This window comes from Aulonocara stuartgranti, assembly GCF_965226115.1.
Source record: "Aulonocara stuartgranti genome assembly, chromosome: 9".
Taxonomy (NCBI): Eukaryota; Metazoa; Chordata; class Actinopteri; order Cichliformes; family Cichlidae; genus Aulonocara; species Aulonocara stuartgranti.
In genome coordinates this window covers 28,427,058-28,450,109 of record NC_138960.1, presented here as the reverse complement: position 1 = coordinate 28,450,109, position 23,052 = coordinate 28,427,058, and the positions used below count along the sequence as shown (strand labels likewise).

The 23,052-nt window shown below is 41.5% G+C and overlaps 1 protein-coding gene across 3 annotated transcripts in view; it reads right to left on the bottom strand.

Moving 5' to 3' along the window:
- Positions 1 to 2,466: 2,466 nt before the first annotated feature.
- Positions 2,467 to 23,052, bottom strand: part of mllt10 (MLLT10 histone lysine methyltransferase DOT1L cofactor) — a 53,808-nt gene continuing 33,222 nt past the window's right edge. For 2 of the 3 annotated variants that reach the window (XM_082546280.1, XM_082546282.1), the window contains 10 exons: positions 18,601 to 18,761; positions 14,478 to 14,595; positions 11,091 to 11,181; positions 9,800 to 9,990; positions 8,338 to 8,487; positions 7,614 to 7,669; positions 6,080 to 6,381; positions 5,710 to 5,733; positions 5,297 to 5,387; positions 2,467 to 4,969 (listed from right to left, as the gene is read on the bottom strand). In XM_082546280.1, the coding sequence (XP_082402406.1) occupies positions 4,688 to 4,969; positions 5,297 to 5,387; positions 5,710 to 5,733; positions 6,080 to 6,381; positions 7,614 to 7,669; positions 8,338 to 8,487; positions 9,800 to 9,990; positions 11,091 to 11,181; positions 14,478 to 14,595; positions 18,601 to 18,761 (1,466 nt within the window). In that variant the 3' untranslated portion in view covers positions 2,467 to 4,687. The remainder of the gene's footprint in view (positions 4,970 to 5,296; positions 5,388 to 5,709; positions 5,734 to 6,079; positions 6,382 to 7,613; positions 7,670 to 8,337; positions 8,488 to 9,799; positions 9,991 to 11,090; positions 11,182 to 14,477; positions 14,596 to 18,600; positions 18,762 to 23,052) is intronic. The other variant, XM_082546281.1, reaches the window with a different exon arrangement.

The following is a 23,052-nucleotide window of genomic DNA, read 5'->3' as shown; positions in this document are numbered from 1 at the left end:
ATGATTTACACTGCATTACTGTACAAACCAGCGACAGCCTCCTTCTTACTAATGGTTTACTACACCGAAGCCTCTCTCGGCTTTATTGCTCTTTGCTCTCCGTATTTGAGGCTGGGGTCTAATTAAATAATTTAGCTGAATTACCAAACATGTGACGAAACCCGTGTAGAGGAATTATTTTTGGCATCTGGCGAACTTGTTTTATGGCTTTTGTTGTAGTTTTATTTCTGCTCGGTCTGGAGTGTGACAGAATGGGAGCGATGATTGCAACAAATATTGTAAGTTTGTTAAAGTTCACGTCCTGTGGAAACTGCGCATCTTCAACCTGTCGGCTTTTCAAAATAATAGGCCCCTGAAAGCATTTTTTAGGTTTATTTAACATCAAGTTTGACCTTTCCCCCCCCCCCCCCCCGTTTCACTCAGTAAAGGAATCAATTCGTTTACAAACTCTTGGTTTTCACTCCATGGGGGTGAATTCATGTTTTTACTTTTAAATTATGCTGGAACAAGAGGCTGACGCATATAAGACAAATAAATTTAAATCTTATAAATGAAAAAAAAAAATCACACTTGGTGTCAACCTGCTGCAGCAGCTTACTTTTCTAGGTTTTCTTTAATGTAAGGCCTCTACTTATTTACAAAAGTCAAATGACACAATTACAAATCAAGTTTGATCTTTCTGCATTGCTAGTTGAAATATTTCTTTAACTGTTGTAAAATGTTTCCTCCCAAGATTTTAAACCCATAAATATAAAACCTCCTTTTCACTGCACTTTTCTCCATATATATTTATTTAGTTATTATTTGGGGCTTATTCAAAGCCTTCACGAACACTAATCAATTACAAAAGCCTTACCTGAAAAAAAGGAGAACATTTAAGTAGAAACTGAACCGCAGAGTGAGCATGCTCAGTGTGAGACAGGTATCTTTAATGCTGCAGAGCATTCCTCGGTGACAGCGGCTCAGCCTGCCTCTGAAGCCGCAGATATCTGCCCTACATTTGTCTAATCATCCCGGGCTTAACCCTCCTGCTGGCCTGCTATCTGCTCTATGTGTACGTGTGTGTGTGTGCATAAGACAGAGAGCTCTCCTGTCTCCTAATACCGGGGCTTAGTCATGTTTTGACTTTGTAATCAGGCACCTAGTTGGGCAGCACACAGGGGTCCTGAATCAGCTGGTAAGCCCTCCCAACCCTGGAAAATGCTTCTGGGGGAGCGTGATCGATGATGGACACAGTGGCTCTGGCCCGCATGCGTGTGTGTGCGTGTGTGTGAGAGAGGCAGGGCTGTTAGTGGGAGGCTTATAAAAGATGGTGGAGGTGGGGAAGTGGTGGTGCTGGGGGGTATGCGTTTTAAACAGCCTAGCTTTGATTGACAGGGCTGATAGTGAGTGGAGGGTGGATGGATGAGGGGAGGTCACAGTGAGGGATAGTTGGCAGTGGGAGGGGTGAATGAGCAAGTGCTCGGGTAAAGGAAAAAGGGGGGTTGCGTTGTTGAATGCAGGTTAGATTCTGGGTGTATTTGTGCGTGTACATGCAAAGCGCGCGGGCGAGTGTGGGTGGGGTGGGGGGTTTCAACACTCCTAAGGAGGGGGTGTATTTTCGAGGGAGTAGGGGGGGGGGGGGGGGTGCAGGAGGAAAGTGAGCTTTTAATTACCAGGGCAGAAGCAGATGTAGCAGAATGGTGCCCCCACCTCTTCAACGCAAACACAGCAGCGGCAGCTGGAAGTCATCAGCTTTGGTTGTGGGTGCATATTTGTAAGGACAGGAGCCCCGAAGCACAATGTTTAAATTTAAAGATGTTGAGTTTCTATTGGCACTTTGGTTGCTCGATGATTATTTATTTTTCTCCCCCAACCCCCTCACCTCCCTTCTTGTTACAGAATAATTCACATCCCGCTTAGCGCCTCCTCGTCCACAATTTACAGTGTAATTAATGGCACGGAGTATTAGTCAGGAAAGGTTTGACTCTATTCAAAATACAGCTTACAAGTCCGCTCGTAAGAGTGGCTTCAAACTGGGGGAAAAGAAACCACTGGTTTAACAGGAACATTTTAATCTCATCTACACTCACCTCGTAAATCATCTGACATATGCGCAGGAAGGACAAAAATAACATGCATTTAATCAGCGAATTAAAATATATGCAGCTTGTAATTTATTTTTTGATAATATTAGTTGTTTTAAAGAAGTATTTGTGAGGTGGCTAAAAAATTGTGAGTTTATGAACGGGCTCTGTTGGGGGATTTTTAAACTGTGTGCATTTGTTTTGAATTAAATGTCATCTTATTGGGGGTTTTAGTGCCGTTTTAGCACCAGGCCGGATAAAAACTAGTGTCCAGCCCTCTCTCTGGTTCATTTAGTTTCTTTCTACTGATCAGCGTCACGGTAAAAGCAAACACATTTACAGCATGCGTGATTTTGTGATTTTTTTACTGATACTTTGATACAAACACCAAACGCTGCTCTTACTTAACCAGAGTGTTTCTTTAATTTTCTTTTTTTTTTTTTTAAATACATTGTCAATCCCCCACCAATTTTTTTACACTCTTAGAAAATTTATCCAACAAAATGTGTGCACAGATGAAAATATGGTGCCCAGAGTATAAAATGACTTTCCATCAAGAAAATGGTGCAAAACATTAAAAAAAAGAAAAAAAGAAAAAAAAGAAACACAATGTCCCTGCACATATAAAAATAAATTAATACTTTTGTGTCCAGTCACTGTCAACCTTATTGTCTGGTCCTAAAGATTCACACACATGAACTGAGGCTTCATTGGCTTTCCTTCACACCAGCACGACCAATCATAATCACTTATGTACAACCGACGGCCAATGAGAAAGATTTATGTACACTTAACGAGGTAAAAACTGTGCCACCAAGTACCCCCCCTGACACACTTCCTCCTCCCCTACAAACACCTATATACAACCACAACCCCTCCCAAATCAGCCAGCTAATAAGTAGCTCCTAGCTTTAAACACATGACAAAAATAGAAATCATTAAAAGGGTTTACAGCAAGATTAGACTGAACAGAGGAACAAAAGAAAAAAAAAACAACTTTACACAGTAGTACAAAATGATGCTAAATTGCAAAAACAAGCGGGCTTTTAAAATATATCATCTTATGCCCATTACACAAAACCTCCAGATAAATAGAAAGCACAACACAAAGTTGGCTTTGATATTAGAGAATGCAGCAGAATAAAAGTTCCTAGTTTTGTTAAAGAGACGTCCAGCCTGAAGGACCAAGAGTTTTTGTAATCTGTTGCCTTAGCAACGCAGCTTCATTACCAGTAGCACTGTGAAAAATTGGGTAGAGTGACCAAGTGTTTTTTAATATATATATATATTTGTTTGCTTTTAAAAAAAAAAAACAAAATCCCACTTTCCTCTTTTGGCCTCAGGCACTTGGGTTTGGACCCTGATTGGCCAGTCCTGACTGTTGTGGGTTTATAAGTGGCCGCTGCTGTCGGCCTTTTAGGTCCTGATAGGCTGGTCCTGCTCAAGAGGTAGGTGCAGCAGGAGGCTCAATCGGGAAGATGAAATGCAATCACTTCCACTTGCTGATAACCAACTGCGTGGTTTATCTCTGAAAGTGGATGTGTGACGTGGATTTAAGCATCTTTGTGAACATTCAACGTACTTTTTTGAATAATCTTTTTTTCTCCTCTTTTACATTTCTTTTCCCCGAATGATCCTCCTGTATCTGGCCCAGAGAAGAGACAGTCAAAAGCAAGGCTTCTGTGGTGACCATACGAGGCTTGGCTCACGGACATTAATGGATGTACGCAAACTGCGGGAAGGAGACACGGGGAGAGAAGGCAGCACTGAGGACGTGTGGGACATTTCCTCATTTAATAGTCCCTCCAGGACTGCTGCGAGACAGATGTCAATCACACATCTATGACTGGTAAGTCCTATAACAGGGAATTGTACTGTTGTCCTAATCATAATATTGCTGCCATTTTCTTTTCTTTTCAAATGTTTGTAGTTCTGTGTGTGTGCCAGCTTGTGCGCTGCAGCACAACTGCTGGTTTGGCTGAAGCCCCTGAGAGAGTGAAACAGCAGAGAGACCAGACCATTACAAAAACATTAATTTAAAAAAAAAAAAAAATGAGAGAGGAAAAAAAAAAAACCCAAAACAAAACCTGGAACAAGATTCGGAGTAGGAAACACCGAAGAAATAAAAAGAGTTTCTGGGAACCTGTCAGTCAACTGAACTGTTGAGAGAAGAGACTAAACACACCATGTCCGCTGGTGCTACGTACTGACAGTAACACACGTTCAGTTACTACCAGCAGTATTAAATAACTAAAAAAATCTTTAAGTAGACAAAGCAATCAAAATAAGGACTCAAAGCAGCTAAAAAGTCGTTAAATCAAATAAATAATACAAAATGACACAAAACGTGGTGTCGAGATCAGAACCTAAACTACAGACAGTCTTCTGTATAACTCCACACAGAGAGAGTGTGTGTGTTATGCTTTAACACACTGCTGGAAACAAATATCTAACATGAACACATTTTGCTCTCCTGCAGATGTTCTCATCACTAACCTACAAAGTTGACCAACAGACTGATCCCAAAAAACTCTGCGCATGTATATATATATATTTATATTTATATATATGTAAAACAAAACAATAAAAAGAAAAAAAGGAAACAAAAAGAACATATGCCGTCACGTCTTCTCTTGCCCTCCGACGCCAACGGCTTTTTCGGCTAGCCGAGGCTTCTGCGCCCCTGAGCCATGCGTGTCAGCGTGTGCGTGCTGCAGCGCCAGGAAGGGGTTGGCGGTGATGGTGCCTTGGCCCTGGCTCTGGGCGCCGGGCAGCAAGTTGTTGATGGGCAGCTGAGCGGAAGAGAGTGGGATGGAGGGAATCTGGGCAGAGGAGGAGAGGGACTGCAGCTGCTGGAGGTCCTGCTGCTGCATCAGTTGGTAGAGCAACACCTGCTGCTGCTCCTGGGGAGCAGAGGGAGGAAGGGGGAGATGCAAGGAGGGAGGAAACAAGGAGGAAGAATGAGAGAAAAAAGAAAAAGAAAAAAAAGAGAAGAGGATTAAGTGGAGGTGTCATTAAAGAAAAGAGTTGAAGGGGGAACAGAGCGTGAGACAGAAGAAAAAAAGCAGGGGAAAGTGTGGAAAAGAGGGGAAGAAGAAGAGTTAATAAGCTAGGTGATTTAGACTATCGTCTAAAAGAAAATTGTAGCTCAGTGTCTTTGTGTTTAACTGTGTGTGATAGTAGTAAGTAATCAAATGTGCATAGTGTGTGTGTGTGTGTGTGTGTAGTACCACTGAAGGCTGTGAGGACAGCAGCTGGTGGAGCTGATGCTGCTGCAGGAGCAATCTCTGCTGCTCAGACAGCAGGCCAATTCGCGCCGCGCTGAGGAGACAAAGCACACTCACAGTGAGACAAACGCAATTAACACTCTGCCTGCACAGTACCAGACTGTTTAGCACACTTTTTTAAAACATTACAGGTCTGTGACGGTGAGAGTGACAGAAAATATTAACATTTATCTGTTTCTATAAGTTATAAAGAAAAACATGAGCTTATTTTTTGCTTCAAAAACCCCCCAAAACAAAACAAGAAAAGATTCAAACTCAAAAAAACATGCATGACTACAGCATTTCTTCACAAAGCTGACACACTGATGAAAACAGAGCTACGGCGGTTTGTGAAGTGGCACCAGCTTCTGCCTCACCTGGTCTTACTAGTTGCTGAGCTGCTAAAATCCATTGCGGAAGCAAAAAGACACAAAGAGGAAGAGAGGATGCAATAAAGTTCACATTTAAACTTCTTGGGAAGCCGAGACAAACATATTCCCGAACATTTTCAGTACTTAACTATGTGCTTATGTGAAAGGGCCTTGAAAATGTGAAGCTACTGACACCCATCTGGAGCTCTTTAACTCGCTGACAGTCAACCAATTTGTTGGGAAGGGTGATGTGAAACCGCATGTATTGATTTTATTATCATCAAAGGCTTCCAACACAATTCGCATCCCAGTGTTGATGCTTTATTAATCTGAAAAGGGCGCTTAATGTATTAGAGGAAGATGAAAACAGCCATACTTGTTATTGACGGGCAAAGTGACGCCTGTAGCTGCTCCTGTAGTGTGTGTGTGAGGGCTGGAGGTGCCGGCCGGCGTCTGGATCACGCCGTTCAGAGCCCCGACAATTCCACCCATGCCCAGCGCACTCCCTGCGCCCAGAGCCCCCATTAGCCCCGCCACGCCGCCCAACCCAGCCGGGGTCACCCCTACGGAGGCGACCCCATTGAGCTGTGGCTGAGGTGGACTCTGGGACACCGAGGGAGGTGTGGAGAGGGAGGAGGTGGAGCCACTACTGCTGTGACCACCACAAGATGCACTATCCTGAGGACCAGAAAGAGACTCCCATTAATGACAAGTCCTGCATTCAGAATCTGTAGCTATGTCCTAATTCATAGGCTGCATCCTTCAGAGGACCAGGCCTTCACGTTCTACATGGGCCGGGTCCTTCGAAGACCTAGAAGGCCGGAAGTGCAAGGCTGTGAAATGGGATGGTCTAGCCTTCAGATTTCGGGGGAGTTCAATAAACTCAGCCGTCTGCTCCTCGCTTGCTAATATATAACAGAACACTGGAGTACATTCTCTACCATCTCACACTTCTGTGTTTTCTGTTTGACGTTTATTCAGCTGTGTCGAAACTATAACTTTAATCTCAGCCAAACCGATTTACTCAGGAACAAATAAAACACTGAAAAAAGCCAAACAATAACATTTTAAGTGACTTATATTTCATGTTTAACCCGAGTGAAAGACCGCGGGGATCTGAAAACGATGTGCCGGGAGTTTGCTGTTCTTGCCGGCTCTAGTGAGCCTTGACCACGCGGTCAGCTATCGAGCTGGTGGGACACCTTCGAAAACGTTGAAGCACGTTTGCAAATATGTGATGTCTTGATAAACCAACCAGATATTTGAAGCTTACACAGCTACATTCTCGCCTGAAAACATCTTAAAAGTTTATTTGGTGACCCAGAAAAAGTAATAAGAGTAATATTAAAACTAAGTAGCTGCCGCCATTGTTGGAAACTGGAATTGGCCGGGCCGCGCTATGAATTCTGGGATAGGTTAATGAAGGACACATTTGTCGGCCGCATTTGGAGCAGCCTTCGAATTGGGACAGCCTTCATTGCCTTGCTGTGACATAATCGACCTTCAAATACGGCCTCCGAAGGATGTGGCCTATTAATTGGGATATGCGTTATTTCACACCTTTTTGACATTAAATTAAAGCGATCATTATAGTTTGCTTAATTTACAATGTTAAAGAATAAATAGAATAAAAGAAAAAACTTTCAAAGTCTACAAGCCTGTGAGTCAACTACAAAAAGTTCTGTTTATATTGCAATTTCTATTCTGACTTTAAATCTTGCCTCTGCCATTTGCCATAAATAAATTACTGAGTGTTCAAGACTAAAACTAACACTGAAACTAATAAAAAATAAATAAAAATAAAGCCACTCTGGAAAATCAAAACAGAAATCAAAACAAAGCATAAAAACTAGTTTGAAAACACAAACTCTGCTGACTACAGAGGAGTCAAACCACGAATTTGTCCTTACCTGAGTCGCCACAGGTAAAGATGAGTCAGCTGCTCCCGGCTGGGCTCCCTTCACATCTGCGGATAACCGAAAGGTTAGACATGTCTCAGTAGGGCCAGTCTAAAAAATGTGAAACCTGCTTTTCAAGTTCTAGAAATTTTCTGTGCTAAATGACGTCAGCCAGCAACAATCCATCTTTTCGATCGGGAACAAGAGAGTAGCTCAGTCAGATCTTAAAGCTGGAAAAAAATAACATGTGCAGATGCAAGAATCTGAATAACTTTGATATAAACACATGCATGCATCAGGCTGTGCTATGGGAGGAAGGGAAGCTGGCAGAGGCAGGGTGATGATGGTTGTTACTCATACATCCTCCAAAATAGTGTTGCAGGCCACATTCAAACCTTTCATGCCAACAGTATTGGACTGTCACATTTTCAGAAATATAACACACCCTCAGTGCAAAAATTTCTTGAACGATAACTTTAGGTGTCGTCTTGGCCTTTAAATTCCCGAGCTCTCAATCTGATCAAGCATCTGTGATATTTTTTTAGTCCATGGAGGTAACATTTTAAGGATCTCCTGCTGCCATGCTTGATGCCTGATACCACAAAACACATCAATGGGGGGGCAGCTGTTTCAGTGACACAAAGCAGACCTGCACAATGCCAGGCAGGTGCTGTGGCTCACTGGTGTGCATCATTCACCTTGATTTCTAAGTAAGTAAGTAAGAGTGTCTGTGTACCCGAGGAGGCCGTGGCAGGTGTGAAAGGCACTGATAGCTGTGCGCTGAGAAGCTGCAGTCTCTCTTTCTTCATGGTCAGAGTTTTTATCTGCTCCTCCAGCCTCCTGTTCTCCTCCTGGAGCTGGTGCAGAGACTTCAACATGCTCACCACTGAGAAAGAGAGAGGGAACAGAAAAAGCAGCGATTTTTTATTTCCTGCTCCAAATATTCTGTAATAGCTCCGCTCTGAATTTTCAATTTACTGCTCTCCACACCTGTGTGAGAAAATAAAGACTTCAAAATTGCACAAATGAAATAAAACTCAGCCCCGTCAGTCTGCAGTCAACACTGTTAGCCCACTTGTTGTTTTAGCTGCACCACAGTGAAGGTAAAATAACCAGTGCTGGTGCTGGGTTATATGCTGGGATGAATCTTTACAGGACTGACCCTTTCACCAATATCCTTACTTTCTAAAAGGCCACTCATTTTCTAAATCTGCCTTTTCTTATACCTCACATTAACAACACACACAGTGACGATCAGACAGATACTCAACACAGACATGTCAGAGATCAAGGTCAGCTACAGTGACCTTGCGCCTGCACGGACTCTGTGTCGGGGGAGGAGGAGGAGGGTTTGCAGATGCAGGAACTTAAACCTGACTCATCCGATTGAAGGACAGCCTTTCTAACGACCAGGCTGCCATCCCCCTTTTTCATTTTCACTTTATTGATCCCAGAAGGGATGTTCAGATAGGTAGATAACCAGCAAGAGATTGACAGGTGCAACAATAACAGATAAAGTGAAAATGTGACTGAAAGAGGGAGCGGCTCTGCACAACAGCTCGAAGGCAAAGAGCCGACGGATCAATTGACACAGAGAAGGAAATGGTGAAGTGGACAAAGTGTATGAGTGCGTGTGAGGTAGGAGATTAATCTCCTGTCATTTTTGAAATGAAGAGAATTCACCTTTTGTTTTCATACTGCCTTTGTTTGATTTCAGGCCTTTTGCCTTATACTGTATCTTTTAAATAGAGAGTAAAACTATTATTTGGGTTTTTTATGTGACTTATTTGTTAAATAAAATGCTGTGAGGGTGTCACAGGTAGAAATAAAATCCGTCTGGTGAGAGACTTAAATGGAATTAACAAACTCATAAGTGTGTATCAAACAGAATCATCCGATTTCAAAAGGCTATATTTTTTAAAGTAATGGACATAAAAGCTTTTGGTATATTTTACATACAAAATTTTCACAAGTGCTCCACATCCCTGTGGACACCCGGCATTAGTCCACACAATAGTCAAACTCGTCCCATACTTTTGCAAGCATGTCTGGAGTCACTGCAGCCACTGCTACCAATAATCACTCCCTGCTTAGAGGCCTGTTTTTCAGTAGTTACTGGTGAGCAATAGTCTGAAATCGGACGATTCTTTTAGGTAATCTTGTAGTTTTAAGGATGCTTGGTGCTTGCGTCTTCTCACCGTCTCCTTGTGCTCCCTGCTGCAGCAGGAAGCTCTGCCCTTCGTTCCACTGTCTCTCCAGGAGCTGCTCAATGCTGGTGGCCACTGGGGGCAACGTCTCCCCACCTCCTCCCGCCCCTAGCAACCCCTGCCCCGGCCCCGGCAACGACCCAGAAGAGTCATAGCGGATCTGCAGGCCACCAATCGGAGAGCTGAATGTAGGGGAAGAGAGAGAGAGAGTGCATTGATAGAAAAGGAGAGATGGAGAGGTCAATAGGGAGATTAACGACCTAACATAAACGTCAGACAAACATAGTCACTGCTGGCTATAAAACTACATCAATTTGTTGTTACAGTGGCCCCTAATGAAAAGGGGCCAGGCTTTCTGTCTGCGCGTGAGAGCTAGAAAAAGACTAGGAGAGAGAGGAAGAAAGAAGACATGCAACAGGGGGAGACAGACAGAGAGAGGGAAGTGCACTGTCTTGATGCGATAAATCTCAGTGTGCACTGAGACAAGCTGTTGGAGCCTGAGGAGAGGAGGAGAGGGGAAAAGGGGAAATAAAGGACACCGGAAGAGATGACTGAGCCGTAGGGGTGCAAACGGCATCTTATTTTCCCCTATTGTGGAATGTAAAAATATGACTTAACTCACCACTCGCACATGAAACTTTAAAGAAGCTTAAACAGTCTTAAAGTCGCCTCATTTTGCTACAGTGTTTCCTTTTGCAGTTAAATGTCATTTATCCTAAATTTAAGACCAAAAATTTAGATTTAAAAATAAAAAATAAAACCATATATAACCAACCTTATCAAGTGAAATCACCCATTCCACAGACAATAGCGGAAACAAAAAAAAAAGTTTATCTGTATGATCAATTTCCCCGTGATCCTGAATGATCCATGCAAACATTCCAAAATGGAGGAGATACAATAACTCATCACACTGTCCTTAAACACAAGAAGACAAGAAAAAAACATCTAACTGGACTTGAAGGATGGTTACCACCTTCAAAAACACAAGTTATCGATGGCTGAGAGAGCAAGAATTGCCTGTAGGGGCAAGAGCAAAAGAGAGAGTGTGCATGTGTGTGTTTGAGGAGTGAGAGGAAGAGAGGGGAGATGAGGGGGCCAGCAAAGGGAAAAGCAGAAAGGGGGAGGGGGGGATGGGTGAAGGAGGGGGACCAGTGAGGAATGTAAATGGTGAGGGAGTGCTGGGGAGGGTATCTGTGTGTGTGTGTGTGTGTGTGTGTGTGTGTGTGTGTGTGTGTGTGTGTGTGTGTGTGTGTGTGTGTGTGTGTGTGCGCGCACTCACCGCGGGGTGGTCTTGGGAGAAGCTCTTATGGAGAAGCCCTGAGCTCCGACACAACCGCCGCCGCTGCTGCTGCCGTCTCCCGCCTCCTGATCTGCACACAGACACACACACAGAAAAAAAAAAAAAATCAATTGGACGAGAACACGGACAGAAGATGTTTTTCTGTTGTTAGGATGAAATTATGGAATAATGTTGACATGAGCATAAAAATGTGGAATTCATTTGTGGTCTTTAAATGAATGCTCTACAAATTTTGGAGGGTTAGATGTGAGAATAAAGACGTTTATCTGTTTGTTATTTTATTTTAGTTTCCTACTTGGAAGTTAGGGTACTTTTAATGATCAGAATACAGAACAGGCATAAACATAAGCATTACAGCATGAGCCTGTTCAGTCATTATTTGTAATATAGGAATGGATCTTAGACCAACTGCTTTGCACAATATATGCTGAAATAAAAATCAAAATATCCACACAGAGCCGGCTGAAGTTGAATGTGAAAGCGCACTCACAATACTGTTTGCAGGTTATTTTTTTAAGCCACCAGTCAAGACAAAAACAAGAATAAAAAACACGCTTCTTCATTTATTTAGGCAAGCAAACAATACAGACTGCAAAACATCCCAGACATCCGTAACAACCCAGCTTTCCTGCTTTGTTTTCTATCCTCGGGCTCTTTGTGATCACCTGCGTTTTAATACAGCCAGACTCATCGTTCGGTCGTTTATTTCTGTTTCCTGGCAGAGAAAATGAGTCATTTAACTGTGGCTTGTAAATACTCTTTGCATAGTGTTGCAATGCTTAAAAATTGATCATTCAAATGTCTTATAGGGAGCTTCACACACTGATCCAGACCGGAGACTCTGAGCCTTCTTTAACGGCTTGGAAAATCACACATCAGGACATTTGTTAAAGTTTGACAATTTGTTAAAAACGCAGTTTTGAGCTCAAGACATGTTTCTGCTCCAGGAAATGACAGATTTGTCTTGACCCCAGCTGTAAAACATAGTTAAGTAGGGTGGATCTTCATCGCGCTGCAGAGCAGTTACACAGCACAATCACTTCCAATTAACTATATTTGGATTTCTTTAATTTTTTAATTTTTAAAAACACTTTAGTTATAAAAGAAAATATGTGATGGTTAAAACACTGGTTAATTTTGGAGATACATACAGGGGTGGCAGTCTGCATGACCCGAGACACACTGGAATTTCACCCCAGGCGTACAACATTATTTTTCAAAAGCATAATTGTCCTCTACCACACTAAAGCAAATTGCCGTTGTTCCTGGATTTATCCACTCTGGAGTATATTTTTTCAAGGGTCCGGGATGATAAAAAGAAGTGAAGACAGAGGACCCTTTTCAAGTTTTTCTGTTTTCCCTCTGACCCAGGCTACATGCGCTGCAATACTGTGGGCTCTGCAATCTACAAAACTCTCTCTCTCTCTCTGTATCTCTTTCAAACACAAGCCTTCATTCAAACTGCATGTGCTTCCCTCTCTACCTTCTGTGAGAGTCTCTGTCTCTCCTCCCTCTGGGCCCCTGGCCAGACGCTTCTTTTCATTTTCCTCAGTGAGAGTAATGAATCACACATGCACACAGACTTTTGCATTTACACACTCACACAAACTCCCCTCTACTTAAGACAGTCAATCCCAGCTTTTACCCCCACCAGGTCACCACTCCAGTCCCTCGCTCTCTTCTTTTTCAAGTCCTTTTTTCTGTCGTAACCCTTTTCGTCCCTGGCACCTCCCTCCAGACACTCAAAAGCAAAGAGAAACGGCTGCCAAAGTAAACAGGCTGCATGCATACAAACACACACACCTTGCACGTTTACGCTCACATGACCCTTACTAGCCGACAAACAGAACTTCATGCTTATGTAGCCGCAGACACGTGTTCTCCACGTCTGTGTGCTTAATGTTATGGTAAGGAAATATCAATGTTCATTAAGGCTGCTTAATGATTATTTTCATTACTGGTTAGTGCAGCTCAATGAAGTAATAGGTCAATCAAGTGAAAATAAATCTGCCACTATTTTAATAATGAATCAACTGTCAATATTCCAAAAATAGTCTGTTTCCAAATATAGGGGGGAAAATATACAATACTTGTTTGCTGGTTTAATATCTGAATATTTCACCTTTTGCACAAAGAAATTTTACTGACGCTAAAGAAAATCTAATCAATAAAGAAAAACCACTGGCCTATTAATTCATACTATGTTTATATTTAAGTTTCACTTAAAATTAAAGTGGAGAACATTTACAATACTCACATCTGAAATTGTGTAAACGGCAGAAATGACTTCATATTGAATTATACATTTAATTTAATTACAAATTAAACACATTTCCAATTGGAAACATTTAACTTTACACAACAGCATCGCGCGCACACACACACACACACACACACACACACACCTGAAACAACTTACAAAATTAAATATGGTATAAAATCTTTTCCTTTCTTAATTACAAAAAGAAAACAGTTGTTGTTGGGGTTTTTTTTTTGTTTTTTTGTTTGTTTTTTTTAGAGTTTGCAATCAAAATGTTCATTTTCATGAATTATATATAAGGTTTGCTGAACACACTGAACCTGCCTGGTAGCCTGTCCGTAGTTTCTAAAAAAACACAAACCAAAAAACCGCTGCACTCACTTCTAAAAACGTGCTGATGTTAATAACTTGACATGCATGATTTGCACCCATTAAAAATAGGTGCTTATAAAGTGAGGTAAACAGATTTAGGTCTCTGGATCACATACACACATGGACACACGCATGAACGAATGCGCGCACACACACACGCGGCCCCCTGTCAGTCAGCCTGATTAGTGAGCTGACCTGCGGGTCAGCCTGGATCTGGCTCTGATGACTGCTGACCGGCAGCAGGAACTGCTTCCTCCTCTGCACTCTTTATTCGCCTCTTTTCTCTTGCTTCTCGTCTCTTTGACCAACCAGATGTCTTGCATCAGGAAACGGCTACTCTTGATTACTAAAGTCTCTCGTAACTCCCTCATCAGCTCCTCTGCGCTGAACAGACAACACAAACGGACTTTCTCTCTACCTCTGGAGCTCCTGCCGGCTCCAGGAGGAGCATTTCCTCAAAAAGAGCCTATTTTTTTTTCTTTCATACTGATTAAAGTTTATCAGAAAACCAAAAAAAAAGAGAAAATAGAGGAAAACCTATGCCATTTAACTAGAACTGAGTGGGAGGGGCTTAAGAATATCACTGACCCTTGACCTTTTTTGCGGGATCAAGGGGGCATTGACCTATCAATTATCTCCGTGTCCTTGTCGCTCTCTCTCTCATGCACACATTTTATTTTTTCCACATGCGCACAAACAAACATGCACTGCTGCATGAAGTGTTGCTGCTGTACCTGCCGGTGAGGCTTCGGACTGAGCGATGAGCGCCGCCATGGTCGAGTTGGGGTTCAGCCTGTTGCCAAACATGTGGGGGGGGGCCAGGTTGAAGACAGAGCCTGGGAGAGCGCTCACCTGTGGACGGAGACAAACAAACAGTGACACATGAGACACAAGAAGCCACATTTTCTCTCTGATTTGACTCTTTATAATATAATGGCTAAACCAGCAGTTTTCAGATAACCGCATGATTGTTCTTTTCCACTGAACCATCTGAGAAGTCATGCTTGGAAAAAGGCAGGCAACTTCAAAAAAAGAAAAAAAGTGCCAACTGATGGCATGAAAGGCAAAATTTAAGCTGGCAAGACCGATTCCCTCTTGATCATAATCTCACGAATTTTGCAAGAATCAAGCTGTAAACTTTTAGAGTGAGAAAGAAAGTTTCCCACATTACAATCACGTGGTGATTCAGGTGTCTGAGTGTCCCAAGAAACGCGTTTTAAAACGTTGAATAATAAATGAATAAACCTGGGACACATCAGATTGAATTTATTAAAACAAAAATGGCTAAAAATAGTCTTTAATTTTTGGCTCATGGTGACGATTTTTAGCTTTTATGATAAAAATACACTATTGTTGGTGTACACACACACACACACACACACACTTTTGATTTTTCTAAACAATTACAATATTTTTAAAATCTAACGTATAAAATGTGATAGGATAGCAAGAAACAGCTGTTCTGGGCTCAAATAGACTTGAAATATACAAAAAATAAATAAATAAAATAATGATAAAAATGTACACTGGTGTACACACACACACACACACACACACACACACACCTCTAAATTTCAAATATGGAAACCTGCATATTTTTGCTGGTGTTACTATATAAATTACCAGAATTATTATCATTTTATTTTTATATTTTGTTCTTTAAGCATTATACATAAAAATAAACAAAAACCAGGAAGTGTTTCTTTATTATCAAGTGGAACAGTTATAGTAACAGGTTAAGAGTGCATGTGTCTGCAATGCATCTTAATGTGGACTGACGGAAATCTACCACTTATAAAAAATAAATACATTAAAAAATTAAAACACACACCCACAAGTATATTATAAATCCACAGCTCATTATTCTGTTAGGCACACACAGACACACACACACACACACACACACACACACACACAGGGCTCAGAGCGCCTCGGCACCCCGACAATACGCTGACATGCTGACAAAGTGTTTCTGATGCATAGAGTTTAATCCAATTAAGGCATTTCCCAAATAAGGACTGTGGAGTGAAGGGTGGGGTCGACAGAGAGCGAGGACAGCGAGGGTGGAGCATGAGCAGGAGGATCAGGTCCATCTAGAAGGACAAAATGGCTGACCATTTTGATTGCACAAAAATTAGTGTTTTGAGGAGTAAATGAGGGAAAAAAAGGAGAATTTAAAATCCATCGTTGGAAACAAGGTTGTAGTTTCTCGTCCAGCTTACGTGTGGAAAAATTGTGAAGGCCAGACATCGTTACTTAACTAAAACAGCTTAAACTGACAGTTTGGGTAAGTTTGCTTTACTACACTTTCTCCGCTTTGTTTCCAATCAGAAAACTCTTTGAGTAAAATTGTTTGATTTTGAGCTGAAATAAATACGCCATAAAGACCAGTTACATGAAGGCTAAAAACACAGAGACTTTAGAGAGTCTGTAAAACTCCTGTGTGTTTCTGTATTCTGTCCCACTGCTTTAGGGGTGATTAGGATATATTTGTTTAAATTTCTGGAGAGGTTCAGAGGAATAAAACAAAAAAGCCTGAAAGCCATGATCTCATATCAGAAATTTATGCACACAGTAGGTGTAAATACAGAAAATCATCCCGCAAATTCCAATTCCTATTAAAGGTTAATTTCCAAAAATGGAACCTGTTCCCTCTGACTATTTCATCCTCCTCTGAAATGACTTCAGATTTCTTTCTACACCCACCCCGTCCTCCTCCCAGTGCCATAATCCTGCCCCCTTTCCCATCAACATTCATTTTTCATTTACATTCATTTTTCATTAAAGTCTCTCTCGCACTCCCTTTCTCTGTCCTGGGCTGATAGCCAATAACAGTAGGCCAAGAGTCTGCTAGCGCACTGAAAATAGCAAATGGTCTCTGTCATTCACCCAGTCTCTCTCTCTCTCTCTCACACACACACACACACACACACACACACACACACACACACACACACACACAGAGGAAAGCCTGTTGTTGGCATCCTTCTATAGTTGTGTAATTACTCCCAATTCGATTTAAAGTATGTGTGTGTGTGTGTGTGTGTGTGTGTGTGTGTGTGTGTGTGTGTGTGTGTGTGTGTGTGTGTGAGTGAGTGAATGTGTGCGCTCACTTGTCTGCTGCCCAAAGGCCTGCATCACACTTTACAAACTAACACACGTTTAAAACAATTTGAAAAGAACTGTGGGGGGAAAAAAGAAACCGTCTCTATTAAGTCGCCCCCATGCTTCCTTTCTGCAGCCCTCGTCTCATTTCTCTCTCTCGCTCTCACAGACACACAAACTCGCACACAGCCGCAACCCAAGCTCCTCTATACATGCAGAAAACAGGCGTGATATCCTGTGCTTCCCTGGGCCTCCCGTCCTCTAGAATATGTGCTGAACAGAGAAGGAGCAGGGTGAGATGAAGGCCGAGCCAGCGAATCCAAAGCGAGAGCGCTAACCCCCCTAAACACACAGTCGCTGCAACCCCTCCCCTCCCACCATCTATCTTTCCATCCCTACTGTGGTGCTTGTCAGATGTCATTACATCACAGGACACTAGAGAAGGGGGGGAAGAGAAATGGACGGGGACGGAGAGAAGGAAGGTCGAGGGTGAGAGAAAGTGTGTGTGTGTGTGTGTGTGTGTGTGTGTGTGTGTGTGTGTGTGTGAGAGAAAGAAAGCGAAAGAGAGGTGGTAAGTGGACATGGGCGAAAGATGGGGCTGGGTGGACAGAGACAGAATGCAGACTTTGGGGACGTTTTGAAAGGACGGACACTGGGGTCAGTGATTGAAGAAGAGCTGCACCCTTCTAGGAGATAGGTGCTTTGAAAGGGGCCAAGTTGATCACGTTGGATGCAACAACCTTAAAACTGGATATCAGGGTTATATGAGCCAGCAGTGCACAGTGAAAATGAAGAAAAGCCTAAATATTGAGAAAGGTGTTGGATAATTCATTCAAAGTGCTTAACTGCTGCTTTTATATATGAGGTTTAAATGGAAATACATTTAAAAATTTACCATTTTTATTTCCATTCCATTATTCCCGCCCACAAAAAAAAGACAAATCCTTAAATGTTTCACGATGGGACTGATTTCCTTTAATTACGCAGCCTTGATTTCTCTCCACTTTCGCACATAATGTATTGTGAATGAGTGCTTTCCCAGCTTGGCCCAGAAGCCCCCCCACCCCCGTCACCATTCTCCCCATTGAGTGACATGATAAAAATCATAAACGTGCAGGCATATTATAACAACACAGAGCCTTGGTGGGTTTGTCTAGCATTTCATTATAGAGGAACTTGAATGTGTACTCGCTTTCAAAAAGAAAAGGGGAAAAAAGATGAATTATCAATGTTCCCTCTGTGTCACAAAAACAGATTTCTATCAGTTTCATTAATAAAAATAACTCGAGTATTTTCTCACAGACCTCGCTCGCTAGACGTAGGAAAAACTAATTAGGCTGTAGTTGAAATGTTAAGAAGACTTATTTTTGTGCTCTGAATGAGCTACAGCGACCCTCTACAGGTGCAGCCTCACCATTGGCTACAGAATAACTGAGCTGAGAAAACACAATGCGCACAAGGTCGGGAAACACACATTTCACACACAATTAACGTGCGGAGGATTAACAATAGTGCTGAGAGATTTGGTGCGGAAGACGTTTAATTAGTGTGCTTTGGTTTATTTGTATTCCCACAGTTTATCTGCACTTCAGCTCAAAGATGCCAAAGATGTGGATGAATGGGCAGATGTAGAGGGTGCTGAATAGACTGTGTGTGCGTGTGTGTGTGAGAGAGACAGTGTGCGTCATGGTGGCTTTGATGAGCGTGTATTTCCATATACGTGAGTGTAGAAAGGTTGTAGCGCAGACTCACGTGTGTTGATGCCGTGCTGTTTAGCGGCGCTGTGGCAGTGAATGGAGAGGGAGGGGCTAGAGAAGGTGTGGGCTGCTGTTGCTGTGACAACTCCGAGTTGGCTCCGCCCATGGTGACGGCTCCCGTCCCTGATGAGGACCCATCGGCAACAGAGAAAACACCTGGGGAGAAATAAGCTGTTTATTAAGATGATTAAACAAAGAGTTTAGCAAAAGTAGAGGAGATCTACATTTCTGTGCCCTGCTGCCGTGTATGATGATTCGCTGTCACATCGTCATGGGTTACATGAATGTGGGCTTTTAGCGTCTAGTCTAAAAGTCTGAATAACAGACCGCTTTAAAATTTTACACCAGCCTTGATTTTTGGTACATACAATTTCTTTTGGTTTACACACTGTATGCAGACTATGCAGTTATTTTATACAAGTCAATTTTGACTTAGAAAGCATCATTAAATTTTTAACAGTCGATTTTTCTCAGAATAATTATTCATTGTTTTACCGCCATTATCTTGTTTTCATAATAGCCACGCACTTGCGCAGTAAGTGTAAATATATTTCTTGTTACCCGCCTTAAATCGACTTCATTTGACCCTTTTTAATAAAACAACAACAACAACAACAACAACAACAACAACAACAACAACAACAAAGAAAAAAAAATACAGGGCGAATGAATGGGGGGGGGGAGAATCACCAGAGAAACAGAAATAAGGAAATTAAAGTTTCAACAAACTGCAGATCTGTTAGAAATTTAATGTGTCATTAATAAACTCAACAAATGTAATGAACAGTTCAGTATGCAGGCTTGTATGCAGTAAGATAGTTTAGTGTCTTTATAGTCATAAAAAAACCTGAACTGCAATAATTACAGAAACACACACACACACACACACACACACACACACACACACACACACACACACACACACCTTAAAATCAAATATTTAAGGACTGAGATGAGGGATAAGAGACGAAACAAAGTTCTTCCCTTTTGTGCTCTTTGTCTTGCAAACAAAACACACCAATTTTACCCATATGCATATTAAAAATAACAATTATATATTATAGTTAAAATATAAACTGCTGTAATTCACCCACGCATACATATTCCTGTATTTTAACACATCCACAAAAAACATTGCGCTCTCTTATCTTCCTGCTCGCTCTCTTTCCTCCCCTCACACACCCTTGTCTTTCCTCCCCTCGTCCACTAACTAGGGATAAACCCTGCCCCTGCCCCCCTTTGACCCCATCAGAGGAGGGGGGGAGAGAGAGGGGCCCCTCAGGCCCACAAAAGCCTGAATGGCTCAGGGCAGCACGCATTCACTGGGGGAACAAGAGATCTTTGTGCCAGGAGGGGAGGGGTGGAGGGGTGGAGGGAGGGAGAGGGAGAGAGATAGCACACTACATGGGCCTACATACTATTTATAACACTTTGTAATATGCACCAGAAAAATTGATACCCAAAGCAGGGCTGCTGAGACTCAGGGGGCATGAGCTCCTGCAAGATTTTTTAGCAGCTGGATTAGAGGCCAAACCAACAATTCATCAGAGTTTAGCTAATGCCATTGATGAAATGGGTTACACACAAAGGGATGGTGCAAAAACAGTGCAGGAAACAGGAGGAGGGGGGGGAAAGGTTCATTTTAATTCAAATTTCCATTATAATATAATAATACAGAGGGTAATTTAAATGTCCCAAAATTGAATGTCATTTATGTGTCACAGTGCGTGTATGCAATATTTGATCCTCACTTAAAAAAAAAAAAAAAAAGGGGTTTAATTTATTTTCCTGAATTAGATCACCAAACTAAACCCAAGTTTTTCCCCAAACTCATACAATTTTAATGAAAATATTCCCGCAAATTTAACAAGTACACTAAATTCATGTACACTGAATTACTCGTGCACACCAATTATATTTTCAACATCTACAATTATTATAATTCCTAAACTCTTTCTTTCTTTTTGCTCCAAATTTATTGATTCACAGGAATTAGCCAAAAAGTAGATTACAAGATCGACCAGAGGTTTAACATTTCTCGGGCTGAGCTGACAATTAAATAAATAAATAAATAAATAAATAAATAAATAATCTGAAAAACGTGTATTAGGGCCATTCAAAACAAAGCTGCTGTTCATCACGAGGACTTGCTAACCTTAACCTGTATTTTTGCTCCCTTTAAGATTTAATTACTGCTTTTCGTGGCAAGATTCTTTCAAAAGAAGACAAAGAACAAAAAAGTATATATATTTATATTTCTTTACACACAAACAAACCTGAGCTTGTAAAACTTATAACCTATTTGTATGATCAATACTGTTAAGCCCCTGAAGCACAACAGCCTCCATCGCCCAGCTTTCCTGTTCCTTTTCCCTTCCTGCTCACTACGCCTGTAAGCTTGAAAAACATCCACCTTGATTAGTTCGAGCCGATATTATCTCACGAAGAAATCTGTGTCGTCTATATGCAGAATATAAAAAAAGATGACATTAAATTAAACAAAGTGCATGCCATCACATTCTGTTATTTAACGTCTGATTCAGTGTCTTTTCTCCTGGAGCCTTGCAGCTTGTTTTCCCAAAGACTGCAGACAGTTACTTCATCAGAGTTTAAACGTGGAGATGTTTATGTAAAGACAAACATCTCAGCAACAGAAAGCCTTTTGTTTTTCTGACAATTTTCTACCACCAAAGATAAACAGACATGCATTTAGAGCCAAATCACGGACAGCAACTGTAACACGCACAACGAGTGTGTGCATCAGAAAATGTACGTGGGTTTGTGGTAGACTGATAAAGGCGTGTCGGTTTCAGAGTCAACAACGGCAAACTAAATTTAACAGTTTCCACAATAAGTATAAGAAGAGGCATATTCAGGTCTCTAAACTACTATTTTTTTTTAAACACTAGAAACTCATTTGCTACAGTTTGTTTACAGTTTAGTGAAAAACCTGGAAATATTCTGATTTACATTAAAAATATATATTATTTTTTAAATGTCCCTTTTTATAATAAATTCTCTGTTTCTTGTGACGTGGCACAATATCACACAATATCCCCCCAAAAAAGTACTAATTACAAACCAATCTCCATTTACTGATTTTTTACATTTATTTATCTATTTTTCCAGTATTGCCTTAAAATACTGACATTTGTGAATCTTTAAATAATTTCTTCTGATGTTACTTTATTTATTACACACCTGCAAACTTTAATAATAGACATGCTCATATTTTAACATTAAGCTTAATTTGTTATTTAAATTAAATCCTGCTCACAGAGTATTTCCTTGCTTTCACAACCTCTCACATGTGCTCTGCAGAGGTGACACCAAGCTGCTGATAATTGAGGAAATTCATTTTTTTTAAAAAGTGTTAGGGGTAAAAATAATCTCATAAATTAGCTAATAAATATAAGAATAAATGATATCTTTTGTTTTCTTGTCTGCTTTTCTTCTCTTTAAACACATACATAGTCACCAGTGTGAATAAATTTTGCTTCACCCAGCGTCTCTCCTCCCCCACACACCAAAACTACTGCGAGCTTGTCCGTCCCATCGGTGACCCCGCTGCCATCAAACATTAACCCAGCCAAAATCTCACCCCCTGCTTCTCCCCACCCAACACCACATATTTATCAGGCTAACTATCTATCCATCAGCACGGTGGAGTCAGCAGACAGGACAGAGGAGGGGGAGATAAACACCAAGATCCTCCCCATTACTGCCCTGCATTAACCCCTGGCTAAATATTTACAGTAGGAAGAAGAACACATGATTTAATTTCTCACAGTCGCATACGTATGATGCACAGTCATACATAACCACCACTGTTTGCCCTATCTTCTCTCGCCAGCTGAAGCCCGAAATGCCCCCAACTGCTCAAGGAAAAAGAACCAGAAAGTAAAATGGATGTGGAATCACAAACAAGCTCAACCACCTCTGCTGCAAAAAATTAAATTCAGAAAGCAAACAGAACCAGTCCTCTGACTCACCCGCTCATGACCAAAACAACTCAAATATAAAGTAAACCCACCTTTGAATGCAGAACAGAAGATGAGTATTTGTGAAGACTGTAGTTTTAACACACTTAAGCTTTGAATGGTTACGATTTTGGTTTGATTCAGGCAGAGAGCTGCAAGAATACAACATTCCCATTAAAAGTACGACTCCTACACACACAATGCAAATCAAGACCGCCAACCATCCAATGCCTAGCAACACATTTCTGATCAGAATCTCATCATTTTTCACATTTTACAAATTGCTCTGTTGCAAACAACATAATTACTCCTGAATCTTCGCTTTCTGTGAACGCTGCAGTCCAATCCATCTGGTGCTGAGCTGCAATGTCCAATACTCATCACAGCTACAAGTTTTAAAGCTACAGGTCAAGAACAGATGTAGGGCTAATCAATCACTCGAAACGATCACTTCTAGGGAAAAAGGA